The 19,897-nt window shown below is 39.6% G+C and overlaps 1 protein-coding gene across 2 annotated transcripts in view; it reads right to left on the reverse strand.

The window, feature by feature from the left end:
* Positions 1-19,897, reverse strand: part of DNAH5 (dynein axonemal heavy chain 5) — a 162,127-nt gene that overhangs the window by 116,778 nt on the left and 25,452 nt on the right. For both annotated transcript variants that reach the window (XM_087890233.1, XM_034411888.3), the window contains exons 8-16: positions 19,293-19,406; positions 18,866-18,973; positions 18,045-18,167; positions 17,612-17,827; positions 12,502-12,609; positions 5,012-5,097; positions 2,874-3,195; positions 2,258-2,464; positions 1,593-1,764 (exon numbers count right to left, since the gene is read on the reverse strand). In XM_087890233.1, coding sequence (XP_087746359.1) covers positions 1,593-1,764; positions 2,258-2,464; positions 2,874-3,195; positions 5,012-5,097; positions 12,502-12,609; positions 17,612-17,827; positions 18,045-18,167; positions 18,866-18,973; positions 19,293-19,406 — 1,456 coding nt within the window. The remainder of the gene's footprint in view (positions 1-1,592; positions 1,765-2,257; positions 2,465-2,873; positions 3,196-5,011; positions 5,098-12,501; positions 12,610-17,611; positions 17,828-18,044; positions 18,168-18,865; positions 18,974-19,292; positions 19,407-19,897) is intronic.

The raw sequence follows: 19,897 nt of genomic DNA on the forward strand, positions 1-19,897 counted from the left end.
CTGTAGACTAATAGAGGAAAGCAGTAGATGAAGACTTCATATTTATTGATTTATTGGGTCATTTTTTTCAGCCTTTCCTCCAAGAGCTCAAGGCTGTTTACGTAAGGATCTTCTTTCAGTTTATCTCTTTCGCCTTTCCAATAAAAGCAGGCTGCAAAAGCAAGTTTTCTACCTTAAGCTAAGCTTTTTTTTTTTTTTTTTTTTTTTTACAAATCACAATGGCTGCATTCTCACTCAGGCTAAGCCAAATTCAAAGAAACGTAATCACAGATGCCTGTTCCTGCAATAGAATGAGCACTTGAACGTGCACTAAAGATAAAAAGGCCCCACAGGGCAAGGACCGAGCCTCTGTAAAGATACTTTCTCACACATGTAAATCAAAACCTTTATATTTCTTTTGCTACAGCCTCAACAGCAAACCCATACTATGTGGATTCTCTAACAAAAAATATCAATGAATATCAAAATACTGTAATAGAGTAATAGAGTTGGAAGGGACCTTAGAAGTTTTCTCGTCCAACCTGTCAACTCACAAAGCATCCCTGGCCTGTTCTCAAGTTGCCATAGGCAAAGGGGATGGGAAAACAAACTCTGCAGCTGCCGCAAGACAGCACATCAGTCAAAACAAAAGGACATTCCAGCCATATCTCTGTCAAGGCCGTCTCCATGATTACTCACAGTGGCTGGAGGGGAGTGATCTCTACAACCTATGAAATTGCTTCATTGGAGAATGTGACTGATGACACACCTTGGTGGGAGGGGGGAAACAGGGTCAGAGCTGGAGCGTAAATTACGTGGGGTCAGAGTTGGCTTCACTTGGAACGTGCCAACATGAAGCTCCTAATAAATAACTGGATTTCTTTTGAAGCTTCGCTTGAGGCTTATGATTTAATTAGGTCATTGGTCAGAACCCTGACACAACCCTCTACTCAAGCAGGAAACCCTGTAACATTTCAGACAAATAGTTGTCCAATCTCTTCTTAAAAACTTTCAGTGTTGGATACCCACAATTTCTGGAGGCATGTCATTCCACTGATTAATTGTTCTGTCAGGAAATTTCTCCTTAGTACTGGGTTGGTTCTCTCCTTGATTCGTTTCCATCCATAGATTTTTGTCCTGCCTTCAGATGCTTTGAAAAATAGGTTGGCCCTGTCTACTTTGTGGCAATCCCTTAGGTATTGGAACATTGCTATCATGTCAACCTAATCCTCCTTTTCATTAAACCAGATAATTTCTCTGTATTGGAAAAAATGAACTATAGGTGATAAATTGTCTACCAGCATGCCTACTTCCTGAAGATCCATATATTTATTTCCACAGTCCAAACTAGGAAGAATTAAAAAAAAATAAACAAAGAATAACTTCAACAATATTCACGAATTTCAATCATTACTGCAGGATCTATCTATATACCATGAAGATTAGACAGGTACAGCCTTTCTCAACTTTGGCAAGTTTTAAGATATCTGGACTTCAACTTCCAGAATTCCCCAGCCAGTATGCTGACTGAGGAATTCTGGGAGTTGAAGTCCAGACATCTTAAACTTGCCAAGGTTTGAGAAAACAGAGACAGACCATATACAAAGACTTACCAAGTTTACTGAAAATATTCTCTAAATAGGTTTCAATATTCAGGGATGTCCAGGTCAGCGTGGTTATTCCTGGCTGGACCGACTCATCCACTTTACCCACATGAGGAGCCATTAGAGCATGAAGTGGGACTTGGATTTTTGATTTTACTCTCTTATATTCTGCCAGCATCATCTGAAAAAGTACCAACTTAAATTGTAACTGATAGTATAATTGCAGATTCACTTAACCGGTCATGATCTGTGGCATACCTTTCAAAGTTTATTTGCATAACCTTTGACTGAAAATAGAAATTCTGAAAATAGGACAATAATCAAGTATTGCACTTGGAAATTAAGAGGGGGTAAAACAGGGTTATTGAGATTGTTTTTCCACACATTGAAATATAAAGTGTGCAGACGTGCTTAATGACAACTGGAACCTGCAAACTTCCATTTTATCATTAGCTAATGAAACAAATTTAGCCATAATTTATTCATCTTTACATCTGAGTCATACCCTTGTTTCAGGGGTTAGAGAACCTGAACTAAATAAGGTTTTTATAGGTATGTTTAGCAGCAAATGTTATACCTATTTAAAGAAGTCAGGGGGAAAGCCTTTTAAATAATAATAATAAAGCCTTTAAAAGTTTATTTCAAGGCATTTATCTGTAACAGTACAAGAATACCTGTAGTTTATTGAAATTTTGTTTGTAGACATCCTGTTTGTCTTGAACAGCAATGGCCAGTGGTGGGATTTCTAGCCCCATGCGTGCCATGCACTTAGCTTCCCTGATTAAGGTGAGAATCTCGGGATCAAAATTCACAAATATTTCTCCTGTCTCTGGAGCTTTCACCAATAATGATGCCTGAAGTCCTGCTTTAATTAGCTCAACCTAGAAATAACAAATGTTCCACATATTAACCTCATCAAATAGCAGATTATCACAGATAGATATCAAGAGTTTCGAAGAACTAGTAAACAGGTTCAGACACACATAAGCATTTGACTTTTTCTGACCTAAACAGTGATAGATCCCAGGTCTTCTAGCTACAGTATGTAGAACTTTTCTTGACAAGTTTATACCAATAAAATTGAGGGACATTAATTCAATATCCTAGTTACTGTAGCTGGGCAAACTGATCATACCGATTTATTATTTCATACATGCACTGTTGCTGCTACAGTCCCAAGTGTGATTCTTAAAAAAACGCTGAATTTTATAGTAACATCTAAGTATATTAATAGCAAAACATTCCACAATGTTCATTATAAAAATATTTTGGCACGTTGTAGTCCGGTACCTGTTGAAGCCATCCTCTGTGGTAGATGATTTCAAACTCAAGAAGGACTTTAGCCACTCTGTTGTAGTTGCGAATTATAGGCTTTGCTTCTTCTGTCTGCAGAACCGTGGAATGTTTTTGGAATAGATTCATAGGTTCCTGGATTCGGTGAAACAGCTGTCGTGCCCACAAGATCTTACCGGCCATGGGAGGAAGATTACGAGCCAGAGGAGGATCATTCTTGTGTTTTGAATACAGCTTAGAGACCATCTCAATGTCACGATCATAGTTTTGCAGGATGATCTGATATTTATTAGCAATGCCAAGATTAGGGATTCCAAGCCTATGAAAAAACATCATCATAATCAAGAAGGTTCAGTACATTATTTATTTTTCAATTAATCATTCTGAAGAAGACACCAAAGATTAGTTTAACTTTCTGAAGCAACATATTGACTCATTCATCAGTCCCACGGGATCACCTAACCATAGCACATTGATATGTCAAACAGGAATGGACAAATCTATGTTACTGTGTAACTAAGAAAAAAGTAGATTTATTTATTTGCATGATAAAATGTGATATGTATCATTCTGTCCCATAAATTCTAAGTAGAAGTGTGCAAAAGATGTCAAACTTAAAATACTTTCAAGCTCTAAAAGTCATACGAGTACAAAATGGTTCTGAATTTCTCAGGATTCTCTAACCATTTCAAAATATTGTAGATATTGTATTGCATTGCCCTGTATTGTATTTTCATTTCTGTAATGTACAGTATATTGCACTGAATTCCAAAAAGGCTTTGAGCAGCTTGCAGTCATATAAAAGTACAACAAAAAGAACTTAGAAAAATAACCAAACTCCAAAACTCAAGAAAAATCCATCTCCTAGCCATTTATAGTGCAAGAAAAATGGTCCTAAGAGCAGTACTGTAATCACCTGTTTTACGCTTCAAAGAGTGCTTCTTGGTTCAAATCCTACCAGTAACATCTCTTTCAAACTTTAAAATGTAAGTTTTAGATTCCAAATTTTTTTGAATTCCAAATGTTTTTCATAACATTAATTTTACATACCAAACCATCTTTTGTTTGTGGAAGTGTTCAGATAACCTTTTTAAGGACAAGTAGTGTTATTTTTGTCTGCTGTTATCTGTTAATTTAGCCATATATTTTATTTCAAAGAACCTATGGGAAGCATGGCAGCTAGCTAAATTTACCAAGATTGATAAGGTAAAAGATTTTTTAACACACATGCATCACAAGAATGGATGGACATTAGGTATCTTATGCTGGGTATATATGAAAGTTGAGGGTTCTTTAGGCTATATGATTTGGTCCTGTTATCACTTTGTTTAGGTTTGATTAATTTCCTAAATTATATTAACATGTATGTGATGCTGAATTTCTAAACTATGAAAATTTTCCTCTTAGAGACAATGTTGGCATTATTTTGCTTGGTATACAGCAGATGACAATCCTATATAACTAGAAAATAAGTTACTCTACTCTAGATCCAAGACATGATTTTGTTATCTACTTTTTAAAGTATAAGTATAATTTTATTTCTATACCGCCCTTCTCCCGAAGGACTCAGGGTGGTGTACAGCCTATTTAAAAACACAAGACAAACATCAATTAAAGTCTTTGCTCTCTAAAAAAAAAGTGAAGTTGACTATTATGTTGCTATATGGTCCAGATTTAATTATTAGGTCAACAAATGGATTAATTCCATATAAGTATTTATTCTTATCATATGGATCTTTTTTCTTAATTCTTCTTTTTCTCATTATTATGTGGAGATTTAATCACTATATGTTTTTCCACTGTACCATCATTATTCAATGAAGTATTTTTCCTTTGTTATTAATTTAACAATATTTTTTTAAAAAATTGACAGAACCTCTAGATTCACAGATGCTAGATTCATATGTCTCAATTGTAAGAAATTGAGATAATTGGACTTTATTCATCCTGCTGCTAGGTTTTTTTTTCAACAATTAAAAAAATCCTTTCTATATGTTATAGAGATACGTGCTTGATAGACTAAAAGCAAAATTCTCCAAATGTGATTCAAAATTAAAAGAGACTATCAACGTATATTGGTATTATTGGCATTGTTTTTCCAGATTACTCAAAGTAAAAAATGGTCATGTTTAAACCTTTCAAATTTCTTCAGCATATCAAGGGCTCTTTCAGTGTTCAAAATCTTTTCAAAGGTCGTATCCATAAACATCTGTAATTGGTGCTGTAGAAAGAAACAAAAGGATAGAGAATGTTCATAAGCACAATCACTAAATTTATAAATCACATTAGCCATTTTTTACCAAGGTTTTACTGAATTAATGACAATTGGCAAAATTCACACAAACTATGAAGTCCTAAACTATGGTGCAGAGAGCACAACAAACTTGGTTAAGCCAAACCCAAGCAATTATTATTGTTACATTTATTTCCCATCTCCAAGAATTCAGCTGGTTTAACTAAGTTTGTTGTTTGAATACAGTTCCCAAGATTCCAATACATTCTTGTACAAGCGTAACCAAAAAAGGGACTAGTCAAACTGGAGAACTCTTGTGGCATAGGCAAAGAGAGAATCTACAGACCACCAAACTTTTGTATTTACTGTTTTGAAGGCCACATGCCAAAAGTGGGTGAAGACAGTTCAAAATTGATAGGATCACTCATATACTGTTCAGCAACCAAGGTGAACATTTTTCCCAGGCCATATGGAACATATGGCATCATTAAGAGTGAGGTTCTCTCATCATGTTCTATCTCCAGCTCTCCTCTCCCCATTTCTTCCATATAAAATAGCGTTCAATTCTAGGGAAGAATGAAATGCTACTTTAGTGGATTGAAAAGAAAAGGATGGTGAGATAAGACACACCTTAGCTCCAGTGTGAAATTTCATTTAGAAACTATACAGGCAATTACCTTCCTATATCACTTGAAATTGTGCAAGATGCAATTTTCCTGCTAAAAATAGCAATCCTGATCTGAGAGCTCAATTCTATATAAACTAATTTTCAGTCTAAACCCACAACTTACATGATGTAGAAAATGCAACAAAACTTTCATTTAACACACCTTCATTTAGTGGACTTCATAGGTGAAGGACTAGATTTCTATCTCAACATTCCTCTAAAACAAAGAGCAAGTTTGCCATATTCCAAGTTGTTTGGAGAAGTCAGTTGAATGTATGTTAATTTTACCTTAATTGTATGACATCCATGGTGATTTATATCATTTATATCATCTTCAAAAGTCATTGTCCAAATGATCAAAATCACTGAAATATTGCACTTTTGTACTTATTAGATCATTCTCCATTGAGGGTGGAGACAGCAGCCATGCTTGGGTAGTGACTCGTACGATCAGATTGGAGGACTGAGCCTGTAAAATTTGACAAGTCCCGCCTCTGTTGCCAGGGATCTCAGCTTTTGGCTTAGTCCTTCAGACTGGACAGTCGTGTGGTTTTCTCTCTCTGACAATTTTACTAATTTTCCTATTTCTCTTTTTCAGATGGTTGATATCAAGGTTTGACTCGGATTTCTCTTGGACTATTCTTTTGTGAGTGTGACTAATTCTTTGTCCCTTTTTACCTCAGCAACCAGAGTTGCTGGGTTGCTAGGGGGTGGGGGTGAAAAGGAATTCCCTCTTCCCCTTCTATATTAATTTTAAAAAACCTTCCCCTGACTGAAGGGATCGTGGAGCTTCGCGCCCCTTCCTTATTTGGTCAATCCCTTACCTCACCTTAAATATATTGTGATAGCTGGAGGAGTGTTTGCGCTCCCTACATTGTGTCCCTCTAGTCACAGAGCTCCACATTATAGCCTGGAAGCCATTTTGTCTCATTTACTGCCATTGAATTGTAAAGGAGATTTACCATCTCCAGCCTGTGTCTTGGCTTGCCTTATTATCTGATTGCCCTTTTCGCAGCGTTTCCACTTATTTAATTGATTTGAAGGCTCTGAGGCAGTTTCGTTCTTGCGGAGCTTCGCACCCCCGTTTTTGATTGACAGGTGGCCATTTTGAATAGGCATTCACCCGAAATCGCTGTGGAGCCTCGCGCTCCCCTTTTTGATTGACAGGTGGCCATTTTGAACGATCATCCACTCAGAATCGCTGCAGAGCCTCGCGCCCCCTTATTTGATTGACAGGCAGCCATTTTGGATAGCAATTTACTTGGAATCGCTGCTGAGCCCCTGTTGCCAGGGGATTTCAGCATTAGAGTGTATTTTATTCATATCTCAGCAGAGGCACATTGAAACTGGTCAGTTTCAAAGGTTAGTGGAGCTTTCCGTTCCCGGGGGTGATCCAAAGTCACCGGCTTAGCCAGTGGGATCCTAACAATTAAATAATGATACCAGCTGTGGAGCTTTGCGCTTCCATATCGATTCTCCCAACAACTATAGCCATAAACTTTTCCATTTGAGGAGTTGTCTCACTCCCTGATTCTTGCCGCTTGTTGGCAGTTTTAACAAAGCGCAGAGCTGTCCCTGCTATTTTAAACTGCCTCACAGCTGATTGAAGCTAATTAACATTTTTGCTACGAGGTTTGACTCTCTGGCTATCTCCGTTTATCAGAGCTTTTAGCAGAAGCTACTTTCCCCCTAATAGGCTGTTAAAGCGCTACTGCTGCTTAGCCTAACTGCCTCTCAGCTGATTGAATTTGGGGCTGGCTGTGAAGTGGAGTTTCGCACTCCCAAAGGCTTACTGCTTGTCAGCATTTTTTACAAACAGGCTTACTGCTTATTAACTGACTGAGACTAATTGTGTGTAGTCTCTTTACTCTGACAGTGCTTTAATTATTTGGCCAAATTAGACTATTTAAAACAGATCTACCTTCATTTGAGACTGAGCAGCGCTTCAGTTTTTGACAGTTACGACAGCTTGAGTTCTTAGGTGACTGCTCGGCCACCATTTTGTTTAAGGGCAAGGGCACAGTTTTTTTCTATCAAGCCTCCAATCCTTAGTTCTATGTCGGCTATAAGCATATTCTGCCCTTATAAACTAAGATGCCACATCTGGCTACTGGAAATTGAGTTGGCTATATAATTTCAATCTATAACACATTTATACTGATTTAAACTACCTTTAAATTTACATTACCCTATTACAGGGCTGATACAATTTTAGGGGTGTCCTTTCAACCCTATTGATTGATTAAGGCCAGACATGCCTAAGGCTCTGGCCAAGTCAAAACATGGCTGTAGTGCCACAGTGCGTGAGCAGTCAGTGGCTTCTAAGATGGAAGCTTCCAAGCATACACAAGGGGAAGGAGTAGCAATTAAGCCTTGTTCTGAGGCTTCTCCTAAGAGCAAGGAGAAGCTACTAAGAAAACCTATTGTCAAAAACAAAGGCACTGGTTCTGCCCCAGTGGAACCATTGGGTCTCCAGGAAAATGTAGACATGCCTCCTCTCTGACCCTGGATCAGATGTCAATGCAAGATTTCCCACTATTAGTTGAGTCATCTGATTTATGGGGATCTCGTCCTCCTATTCGGAGAAACAATAATGTGGAGTCTAGCGCTCCCACCCTTACGGTGGCACAGTTTGTGGATAGCTAGCTCTGACAGCTTTCAGAGTTAGAGTGTTTTCTTTCATACCTGATTCTTTGGATTTGACCTTGGATGTCGTACTTGGCTATTCTTTTGTTTGCTGGACATTCTGTGAACCTTTTTACCTCAGGAAGCCTCAGATTACAATTCTGAGGTCTTGTTGAAGCCATTCTGCCATTCCATCCTTTCATCGAACTGGTAAGTTTCTGTACATTGGTGGAGCTTTCCGCTCTCGTGAGTGGCTCAAAATCACCGGCTTTGCAGGTGGAGCCCTGTGTTTTAAACAGTGGCTTCTCTTTGTGGAGTCTTGCACTCCCCACGGTCTTTGGGCAGCCATTTTGTCACTGCCAGCCGCATAACTGTTAGTGGAGTTTTTCGCACTCCCTGCCTCTCGCCGCTTGTCGGCCTTTCACTGAGGCGCGGCTTTTCTCCAGCAGACTCAATAGAACCACTTCTCAGCTGTTTGAGACCTGTTGAGTCCCAAACAGGTTCTGAGTGGAGTCTTTGCTCTCCCTGACTATCACCACTTGTCGGTTCTTTTCCTCCAGGCTCTGATTCTTTCCTGCGGAAATGAACAGAGCTCTGCCCGCTGTCACTATTAACCGCTTCTCAGCTGATTGACCTTGCCGCCGGCTTCGAAGTGGAGTTTTCGCGCTCCCTGTGGTTTGCCGCTTGTGGTCACATCACAAGGGCTTGGTGAACTGTAAAATTGCCCTGATTTATTCCTGCTCAGCTCTTTGACTTCTCTTTGACTTCTCTTACCGGTCTGCATCTCAGCTGTTTGACATTGCTGATCTGCTCAGTAACGGAGCTTGGTGATCCCTGAGTTGGCAGTTTTGGCTGCCATTTTGTTTAGGGGTGAGGCGACACGTTGAGCTTCTCTCAGGCCTCCAGTCTTTCTGGCTGTCCCTGCTACCCTGGCCTAACCTTGCCTTCAGCCCTTTTGGCAGACATTGCTGCACCTTACAGGCTTGGAGTTAATTGCCTTCTCCTTTCTCTGTTGGTGCCTCGCATATTTATCACAGGCTGCATCTAGAATTTGACATTCCCCTGATACAGGACTGCCTTGCTTAACACGGAATCTATTTTCCACTCCTTGGGTGTTATACAGCCTATCATGCCTAAGGTTCTGGCCAAGTCAAAACATGGCCACCAGGCCACAGTAAGGGAGCAGTCAGTTGCTTCCAAGCATAAAGATGCCAAGCACACGCAAGAGGATGGAGTATCCATTAAACCTCAGTCTAAGTTTTCTGCTAGACGCAAAGAAAAGCTTCTACGGAAGCCTGTAGTCAAGGCCAAGGACAGTGGTTCTACATCATCTATAACAGCCAGGGTTTCTCCAGGGGAACGTAGACGTGACCCCTCTCCGACCCCAGATCAGATGTTGCTGCTAGACTTCCTGGTGTCAGTTGAGTCAGCTGACTTATTGGGATCTCCCCCGTCTGTGGGGTATCAATGCTGTGGAGTCTAGCACTCCAGCTGGGTGGGGGGTTCATCCACCTGTATCTTATGCTCTGGTTTGAGCCTCTATGGAGGCCAGCCCAGCCTGAGACCATGATTCTACCCCTTTACATCCAGAGGACATTCAATGTATGATTGCAGCAATGGTGCAACGATTCCTGTCGGCTCATTCTTTTTCGACTGCCAGACCAATTACAGTGTATTCGGTCCATTCGGACCATTTGGCTTCGCGCAGATGGTGGCGGTCTCCAGCCAGTTCTAGGGGCTGCCTTTTCTTTGAACAGCAATGGCTGGTGATTATGACTGATGCCAGCACGCTTGGCTGGGGAGCCCACTGTCTAGATCAGGTGGCCCAGGGCACTTGGTCGACACCCGAGTCATCATTAAACATCAACTGGCTCGAGTTACATGCAGTTTATTTAGCCCCTCGAGCCTTTCAACATCTAGTGTCCGGATCTCACGTCTTAGTTCTTACAGATAATGTGACGGCAAAGGCGCACATTAATCGCCAAGGGGGCACCAGGTCCAGAGCCCTTATGCGGGAGGCCAAAAGATTGGGTCTCTGGGCGGAGCGCCGGCTGGCTTCTTTGAGGGCAGAACACATATCAGGGGAATCAAATATACGCGCAGACTGGATAAGCCGACAACTAATTGATCACGCAGAGTGGCGTCTGAATCCTCGTTTGTTCCAGGTCCTGTCCTCCCGGTTCGGCACTCCAGTGGTCGATTTGTTCGCATCGCCAATGAACTCCCAACTTCCACGATTTTTCATGAGATTTCCGGCACACCAGGCGGAGGCTGGGGATGCTCTGTGCTCCCGTTGGCCCCACGGGTTGCTTTATGCATTCCCCCCAATTCCCCTCATCCCGAGGGTTCTGAGGAAACTCATACAGGAACAAGCGGAGTTGCTCCTTCTAGCTCCACACTGGCCGCGAAGGTCGTGGTTTGCCAACCTTCTGCAGTTGTCGGTGTCTTCCCCCTGGAGACTTCCCTGCCCGTGGATTGCCTATCTCAAGGGGCGAAACTGCTCCCGGATCCCCAGTGGTTGCAACTGACCATTTGGAGATTGAGTGGGACGCGCTGCTGCGTGACAATCTCCCGGCCACGGTCATAAAGACCATTCAGGCGTCTAGGTAAATACGGACCGTATTTACTCAGCCACTTGGTGTAACCTGCACGGCATTTCTCCCATCCGGGCCTCAATAGTTCAAGTTCTCATGTTTTTGCAGGACGGCTTAGACAAGGTCTCTCTCCCAATACTCTCCGACGACAGGTGGCGGCTCTCGCTTCGGTCCTAACCTACAGTTCCCTTCCTTCGTTGTCACAGGAGCCTTTGATTTGTCGCTTCCTCAGAGGAGCCTCTAATTTATGCCTGCTGGTGTTACATAGGTACCCTACTTGGGACCTTTCTATTGTTTTGACTTCTCTCACAGGTGCACCGTACGAGCCGTTGAAATCTACCAGCCTACGGCTTCTGTCTTGCAAAGTGGCCTTCCTAGTGGCGATTATGACAGCTAGGAGGATTTCGGAAATTGCAGCATTATCGATGAGTAGCGACTTATGTGTCTTCCATGCAGATCGTGTGGTCCTAAGGCTAGATCCTACTTTTGTTCCTAAAACTAACTCTGTGTTTCACCACATAGGAACTTATTCTTCCAGACTTTTGCCCTCACCCAACCACTTTGTCAGGCAAGAAGTGGCACAAGTTGGATGTCCGGAGGGCTCTCCGGATATACCTCAACAGAACGGCAGCGATCTGGCATTCGGAGTCCTTGTTTGTCTCCTTCCTTCCTGTTTCCTTAGGTTCTAAGGTATCCTCATCTACCATCGGTCGCTGGATTCGCCAGACGATTGCTACTGTCTACGAGCTTCGCTCTTCTCCTTTACTGGCAAGGTTGACGGCGCATTCGACACGCAGCACAGTAACATCCGCGGCCTGGGCCACACAAGCGTCATGAGTGGACATTTGCAGAGCGGCAACCTGGACTTCTTCTTCTCCCTTTGTTAAGCGTTATAAGTTGGACAGGTTTGTCCCACAGGAGGCAGCCTTTGAACGTAGTGTGTTACAAAGGGTTATTGCGGGAGGAGAGTCGTTGGCTCAGACTGAGCCCTCCCTTACCTAACACTGTGAACTTGGGTATGTCCCAAGCATGGCTGCTGTCTCCACCCTCAATGGAGAAGGGGCGTTGGTCCTACCTGACACACTCCTTCTCGTTGGGTGGAGACAGCAGCCATCCCCACCCATTTTCAAACTGGGTCTTTGGGGTATTGTTTTTTTCTCTTTCTGGTACTCTTCACGAATGTCTCTGCCACATGACGAGCCTGTTTCTTCCGTCTTCACCAAAAGCTGGGATCCCTGGCAACAGAGGCGGGACTTGTCAAATTTTACAGGCTCAGTCCTCCAATCTGATCGTACGAGTCACTACCCAAGCATGGCTGCTGTCTCCACCCAATGAGAAGGAGCGTGTCAGGTAGGACCAACGCCCCTTTTCTACCTGCTCCCACCCCCAATGTGGTCCATTAAAATGAGTTTTTGCTGTAAAAGTTTTAATGAATTGACCAACCCAAATAGAATATTAATTATTAACAATATTGAAAACTATGAAATTGGGAAGAACGAAACCTACATGTAGTTCATTTGTTTGCTTGCAAAACTCTTCATAGTCCTGGTCAAAATCAGTTTTCCTCTGATCTACGAAATTGTACTGTTTTTTCTTTATACTGGCAATGATACTCTGAATGCAATGGGAAATATGAATATTTGAAAGGTTATATTATTCTCATCATTTTTATGCTTATAATAAAGATATATAATGTGAAGACTATTTTGCATTATTCCAAGGTAATGTTTTGCAACCCAATCCTTTCTGAAACACAGTTCATTTTTCTAAGGAAACGAAGCATTGAAACATGCAAATTTGCACAGTATATCTGTCAGGTCATCTCCTACAATATCCATGTTACACAATCTTGTGCAATAAAAATGCTGTTTACAGAAAACATGCAGAAAAATCAGAAATCATTATCACCACCACAAATTGTAACCTTAATAGACCTGTGATTAATTACCTCCCATTGCTCTTTCATTGCTGCAGTCCATACAAGTAAAAGCACAATAAGCTATTTTACAACATTAATATACAGCAATTGTGTGAAAGCTCAAAATCCCTTATAACGTCAAAAAATTAATTTCTACAATTCTTTGGGGAAACTTACGAAAGCTGAGTTGACAAAATGCCAATGTGGTTACGCACCCTTTGAAAATGACTTAGAATAAGAGTTTTGGAACTCGCACAACAGTAGTTCCTCTAAATCATAAATTCAAGCAACAATGTATTTTTTTTCAGATTTCCGCATCAATCTGAAAACAACACAGCTACTTTAAGAATGATATTAGATGGCTTTTTAAAGAGCCACAACATTTTTCTAATTTCTGATGAAGATGGGGAAAAAATGACAGACACTTTTCAATGAATAACAAAGAAACACTATCTTTACATAAATCCAAAGCAATTTTTGAGTCTCGATTTTGAATAGGCATAGTCTTAGTTAATGGAAGTTCATAGTGAACAGGTCAAGATCTTGAAGTTTCAGCCTCATTATAGATCTTATTTTTATTGGGCACTAAATTGTGATGTCTGTTTTTTTAATCATTCTTATTATTACTTCTCTTTCTTTATAGTATTAACTTTATTGCAAAAAAAATTTACGAAGTAAAATAAAAATTTTTTAAAGAGAAATAAAGGAAAGTGGTAAGTAAATAAATAAGAAATAAAAACAAAAATAAATAGAAGTGGCTTTCAATCTTCTTTACAGCAATCATAAATGCAGCTGTTTTTATCCTTTCTCTCTCCAGCTATATAGCAGCTCCCTTCCTTCCATATTCTATTCTTTCTAATTGCCAAACCCATAAATCCCTCATTTCGTTTTTCCCCATTTTCAGCAAAATAAAGTCCTTAAAGGGTTTCCAGCCCCTGACAAATGTAGTTATTGTTTCCCCCCCCCTAATCAAACAAGTTAATTTTGCCCTGCAAATTCTGTTTTTCTATATTATTTCTATCTAATCCCTGAGACAGAATTCTTTTCCCTCCAAAACAACCGATATTGTTTCATATAAAGCTAGACAGAGTTTTAGGACAGAATTGCCAGTTTTGCAGTCAGCAATAATATGGGATATGTCCCAAGAGAAGTTCTGCCCAGAATTCTATATCAATAAGCTCAAATTTGCTAGACAGGAAAATAAAAGTATGATGTTGTCACCAGAAAGGCATAAGGAAGCAATTAGACCATTTGCCTCTTGGGGGAACTAAAGGAACAACAGCATAATATCTGCACTGATGAACTAAATCATACAGGTATCAGAACCACAGTTAATAATCATGTTTATGTTATTTCCTATAGAAAACATAGGAATGTTTTTCTCAAAGGTGCTTTTTCCAAAAGGCTACTGGATTTACTTATGGAGTTTTTTTTCCTTTGAAAATGTTTCGCTTCTCATCCAAGAAACTTCTTCAGTTGAACTGAAGAAGTTTCCTGAATGAGAAGCAACACATTTTCAAAGAGGAAAAAAAAACCCAAGAAAGTCCAGTTGCCTTTTGGAAAAAGCAACTTTGGGACACCCATGACCTGGATGAGTCTTTAAAGACACTGTAATGTTTTCTATGATGTGGTCGTTAAAGCAGAGGTCTTCAATCTTGGCAGCTTTAAGACTTGTGGACTTCAACTCCCAGAATTCTCCAGCCAGCATAGCTTGCCAAGTTTGAAGACCTCTGTATTAAAGCATCAGGCTAGAAATCTGAGACTGTAATTTCTACTCCTGCCTTAGATGTGAAACTATCTGGATGATCTTGGGCCAGTTATTCTCTCTCAGCCTTAGGAAGGAAACAATAGCAAATCACTTCTGAAATCTTGCCAAGAAAACTCAGGGACTTGTCCAGCCAATCATTAGGAGTCAACACTGACTTGAAAGCATACACACACACACACACACACACACACACACACATTAATTACTAAGTTAACTAACAACACAAAAACTTATATTGCAGGAAGCCATTAAGAGCTGTTTATGAAATATATGGAGTCTGGCAATCATTTCATGAATGCAATCCAGGCAATTTATAGTCAACAGAAGGCCAAGATTTTGGTCAATGGAGAAGAGTCGGAGGAGGTGACGATAGCGAAGGGAATGAGACAAGGCTGCCCACTCTCCCCATGGTTGTTGATATGCTAGAACCTTTACTTAGGTCAATAAGACAAGAGGTGAGCATAAGAGGACTGAAGATCAGAGAACAAGAATACAAGGTCCAGGCGTTTGCGGACGACCTGGTCTTTGTTCTGGAAGAGCCACTAACCTCCAGAGGGCGACTTATTGACATAATACAGAAATTTGGTGAAGTAGCTGGATTACAAATAAATAGGAAAAAAACAAATATCATAGTTAAAAACATGACGGAAATACAAAAATTAGAATTACAAAACACTTTGGGCCTCCAGATAGTTCGTAAAGTTAAATATTTAGGGGTTTGGCTGTGTGATAGATGCTCCTCAATAAAGGCAGATAACTATCTAAAATTAACTGAGCAACTAGACAAAGATTTGGAGAAATGGGGCAAGATACAATTGTCATTAATGGGACGGATAGCCTTAATTAAGACCCACGTAGTGCCCAGAATAGTATTTCTCTTTCAAACGGCCCCAGTTAGACTGGATAAAACCTTTTTTAGGAACTTGGACAGGGCTACAAATAGATTTATTTGGCAGGGCAAGAAGCCTCAAATTAAGTTGAAAACGATGCAGAAACCGAAAGAACAAGGCGGGTTGGGGGTCCCAAATTGGAAGTATTATTATAATTCGGTGGTTTTGGTTTGGATCCGTGAGTGGATTACACTACAAAGGAGACGTCTGTTAGCAATCGAAGGTCATGATCTCCAACAGGGGTGGCATGCCCACCTATGGTGGGAGAGAGGCAAACCCCCAGCATATTTTACGAAACATCATGTGTGAGGAGTCCTGACTGAGAGTTGGATGGAAATTAGGAAAACATATTATAATAAGGTACCACTCTGGGTTTCACCTGTGGAAGCTGTGATCTATCCGAGTCTGTATAATCCAGGCGAAAAAAAATGACCTACAAAGAAATATTAGATACGAATGGGAAGTTAAAAACAAAATTGTCACTTCAGGAACAAGGAGTGAACCTAGACTGGTGGACGTACATGCAAATTAGTAGTAAGTATATGAGAGATAGATAAGAGACTTGGGATTAGCCGAGAGGTGCAGATTGTAGATAGAATATTATTGGGGGTGGATGAAAAGGTTATCTAGATGCTATAAATTCTTTATGGCTATGGAGGTAGGTGAGGAAGGTGCGAAGACTTCAGTTCATGCCTGGGAGAAAAATCTAGGTTATTCAATAGAGCCTGAGAAGTGGAACGAAATCTGGACTAAGAATATGAAACTAACCCGGTCAATAGGATATAAGGAAAATATATATAAAATGGCATATCGATGGCATTTACCGCCGACCAGACTCGCCAAAATGTTCCCTGGAACACCCTCAGTCTGTTGGAAATGTGGCGTTAAAGAAGGCACATATTTCCACCAATGGTGGACCTGTCGAGAGGCAATGAAATTTTGGAAGAATATTCTGAAGTGGCTTAATGAGATGTTGGGGCAGCATATATAATTGCGTCCTGAGGTATTTTTATTAGGGATAAGACCCAAAAATGTTAATAAAAGGGCATGGTACCTGTTGCTAGATATAACAACAGCTGCAAGATTGGCCTGGGCCCAATATTGGAAGATGGATGTTGGCCCACCCAAACAAGTAGTAATTCAGAAAATAATGAATTATGTGGAATCAGATCGGCTTACTATGATACTGAAAGGACGGGGGGACACAGATTACTATATATCTTGGAGTCAATGGTATAATTCGATGTAAAATCGAGCTACAAATAGAGGTATTGGATAATGGTATATGTAATAGACTTTTGTAGGATACCCTATATATGTAATGGGACAAGTTTATTTCCTTCTCGCGTTGTGATATAGACCGCTATCTATTTAATGTGTGTTGGATGTATAAGATAAAATAAATAAATAAATAAAAAGAGCTGCTTATGAGGGCTACTAAAATCTGGAACCAATTCAGTAGGCAATCTGTTTTACTTACTAACTCAGCGGATACAATGTGAACAAGTTTTGACACCCAACACAAACTGCCAACTCAAGTGGTGATTTTAAAGCAGAGAGTAATGAGCAGGCTAACTCTACAAACAGCTGTCACAGTGGCTGGCTTCACACCTCACATTAAATCACAGTTTGTTTTAATACAGCTTGCTGAAAAGGTCAAAGTGGCTTGTTTCACCAGTGTTAAAACATTCATCATGCTTTACAAACAGTAGCTGACTTCACATAATGCTAGATGAGAAATAAAATACCATGGCTTGGTGGGACGTGTAGGCTCTGAAGCAGTTCAGCTGAGCTAGTCCATAGAATTTGGAGAATTCTTAATCCAGCATAGAAAAGAAAGAGTATTTTCTATCTATAATACTCTCCCTAGGCAATCATTCAAATACTTTGCACTTGAAATGTTATAGATTTCATCCCCACCATTATTATGACCAGTGGTTCCAAATGATATGATAGAATCCAAAATATCTGGAGGCTAAAGAAATTGCGTTTTGCTGGACCCAAGTAATATTGGTAAAAAAAACAACAAATACTGCATACCTGATACTTAGTTGCCATTACTTCTAATCCTTCCATCTTCGAGTCTTGTAAGACTGAATAAGTTGTGATAGTATCAAAGATGTGTATAATTTTAAGTAGGCGGCGATGGAAAGTTTCAAATTTTCCAAATATATACATTTCACTAAAATCAAACTGCCGTTCTGCTGGATTCTCTTCCAATTTCTGTTTGGTCTTGTGAAAACAGTTTTGGTACTCCTTAGCAACATAAACCAAGATATAAATATATGGAAGTAAGTATTAACTGCAACATTGTTCATAATACTCTTAAAGACTCATATAGGCTCTTAAAAGTTATTTTCCCTAGTGAAATTCAGATCCAATTTTGCCCTTTTTGTTTTAGTAAAGTAAATCCTCCCCAATTGACTCAAGGTTGTATTTACTGCTTTTGTCTTCTACCAACTGTAAATATTACCTGCTTAAGTCTTATAGCAGCTTGTATTTTTTCCAAAACTACGTCTTGCGGTTGATCCCAGATGGTGGCAGTGTTGTTATTAGTAATATAAGCTTTGCAGGCTGTTATCATTTGATTTGTAACCTGTAAATAGAATGATAGGCTTTGTCTCAAAACATTTGTGTGGAACAAAGAGATTTGAGGTCCCTTTTCTTTCACAGACAGCAGCTAAATCAGTGGTGGATAACTTGCAATCTTTCTCATGTTGCTAAACTACAATCCCACATAACTCACTACTAGTTATACTGGATCAGCTGCTGAGTTTCACTATTTACTTTTCATTGTAGACTTTTCTTTCATTTCTGGGTTACAATTAACATAACCCAGCTGTTTAATAAGCGCAAACTAAGTTTTTATAAAGTAAAAACAATATGGATGACTTCAGGTCAAATATGTTTAGCTATGATGTAATGATAAACCAATTCCATCTATCCTAATAATCAGTCCAAACAATTTATCAATAATCTCCATTTCAAGGTTCAACAGATCCTATTTTTTAATTAACTTTTTAACCTTCTCTATGTTCCAAAAATATATATTTCTTTAATATATTTTCATTCCTTTCATCCTTTATTAAGGAAAGTTTTTATTTCCTAAAATGGATAAGCGTCCAGAGTTGTTGGGAATAGGGTGGCATACAAGTTTAATAAATTATTAATGAAGTGGGTGGTGTATAAATGTGATAAGTAAATAAATAGATACATTATTATTCTCTACAGTACAGTTTTCGATGGCCAATAGTAGTGGGATTCCAATTCTGAAGAAGAGTCAGCCCGACTTGCCTTTACAAAGAGGGAAGTTATCTTCTCTGAAGTGTTATAATAGCGTGAGATGCTGTGGATCATTTTGATAGCATGAATGAGTCCTGGAATAGCATCTACCATGATCACCTGAAATGCCAACAAGATGAATTGTGATGTGAAGCATCATTTACCTAACATCATTTATATCCAGTTAGCCTGAGGCCATAAGAGCTTCTGCCATCATCCCAAATAATATTTGCAGTCCTTGCCCAGATAATTTTTAAAGTTGCCAAGATTTGGGGCATTTATGAGATCTGTATTACTCAATATAATGTAGGGTGTATTATTAAGTTATAACTCACTTAGCTGAGTTACAGTTGCACGCACAACCATTAACTGGTGATCTGGGTATTTCTGTGCTATCTACAAGTATGGCAGTTCAGTGAGCAGACATTTTTAAACTTACAGGATCACAGTTATACAGAGGGTCACAGCATTTTTCAAGGGTATATAGATATTTCACATTGTCTTTGGCTTCATTTGTTGCATCAGTGATCCGGGTATCCAGTTCTCGCCAATTCTTGGAAAATGAAACAAATGCTATTTAAAAGGACATCTAGCATTTTAGAAAAGAAATTTGCCTGGCAAACATGCTAAGATAGTTTCTTAAATCTCACAAGAATTAGAACACCAATTCAATGACAGCAATAAAATATTGTTGCAGACAATGCTTGGCAGCTTCTAAAAGATGTGGACTGAAACTTTAAGTGTTGAAATCATAGATCATGCTGGTTAAAATTCACAGGAGTTCTGTGAATTTTAACTATCATGATCTATGATTTCAGTGCTTAAAATTGAGGTAGGAGTTCTACCAGGAGATTGTTTTCCTTAGCCAAGTATCTGGCAAAATCATTGTATTTTAGGATTTTTATTTTTTTTAGTAAGTTCAAAACAATGTTTTGTTTCATTATATCAAGCTGCAGCTTCCCCCTGTATATTTGGAAGACAAAAAGAAAAGCCTTTTTAGAAGCATCATTTCCACTGTCCACTTTTTAAAATACATATTTTGTA

Source organism: Pantherophis guttatus, chromosome 3, assembly GCF_059756535.1.
Source record: "Pantherophis guttatus breed Tessera chromosome 3, ASM5975653v1, whole genome shotgun sequence".
NCBI lineage: Eukaryota > Metazoa > Chordata > Lepidosauria > Squamata > Colubridae > Pantherophis > Pantherophis guttatus.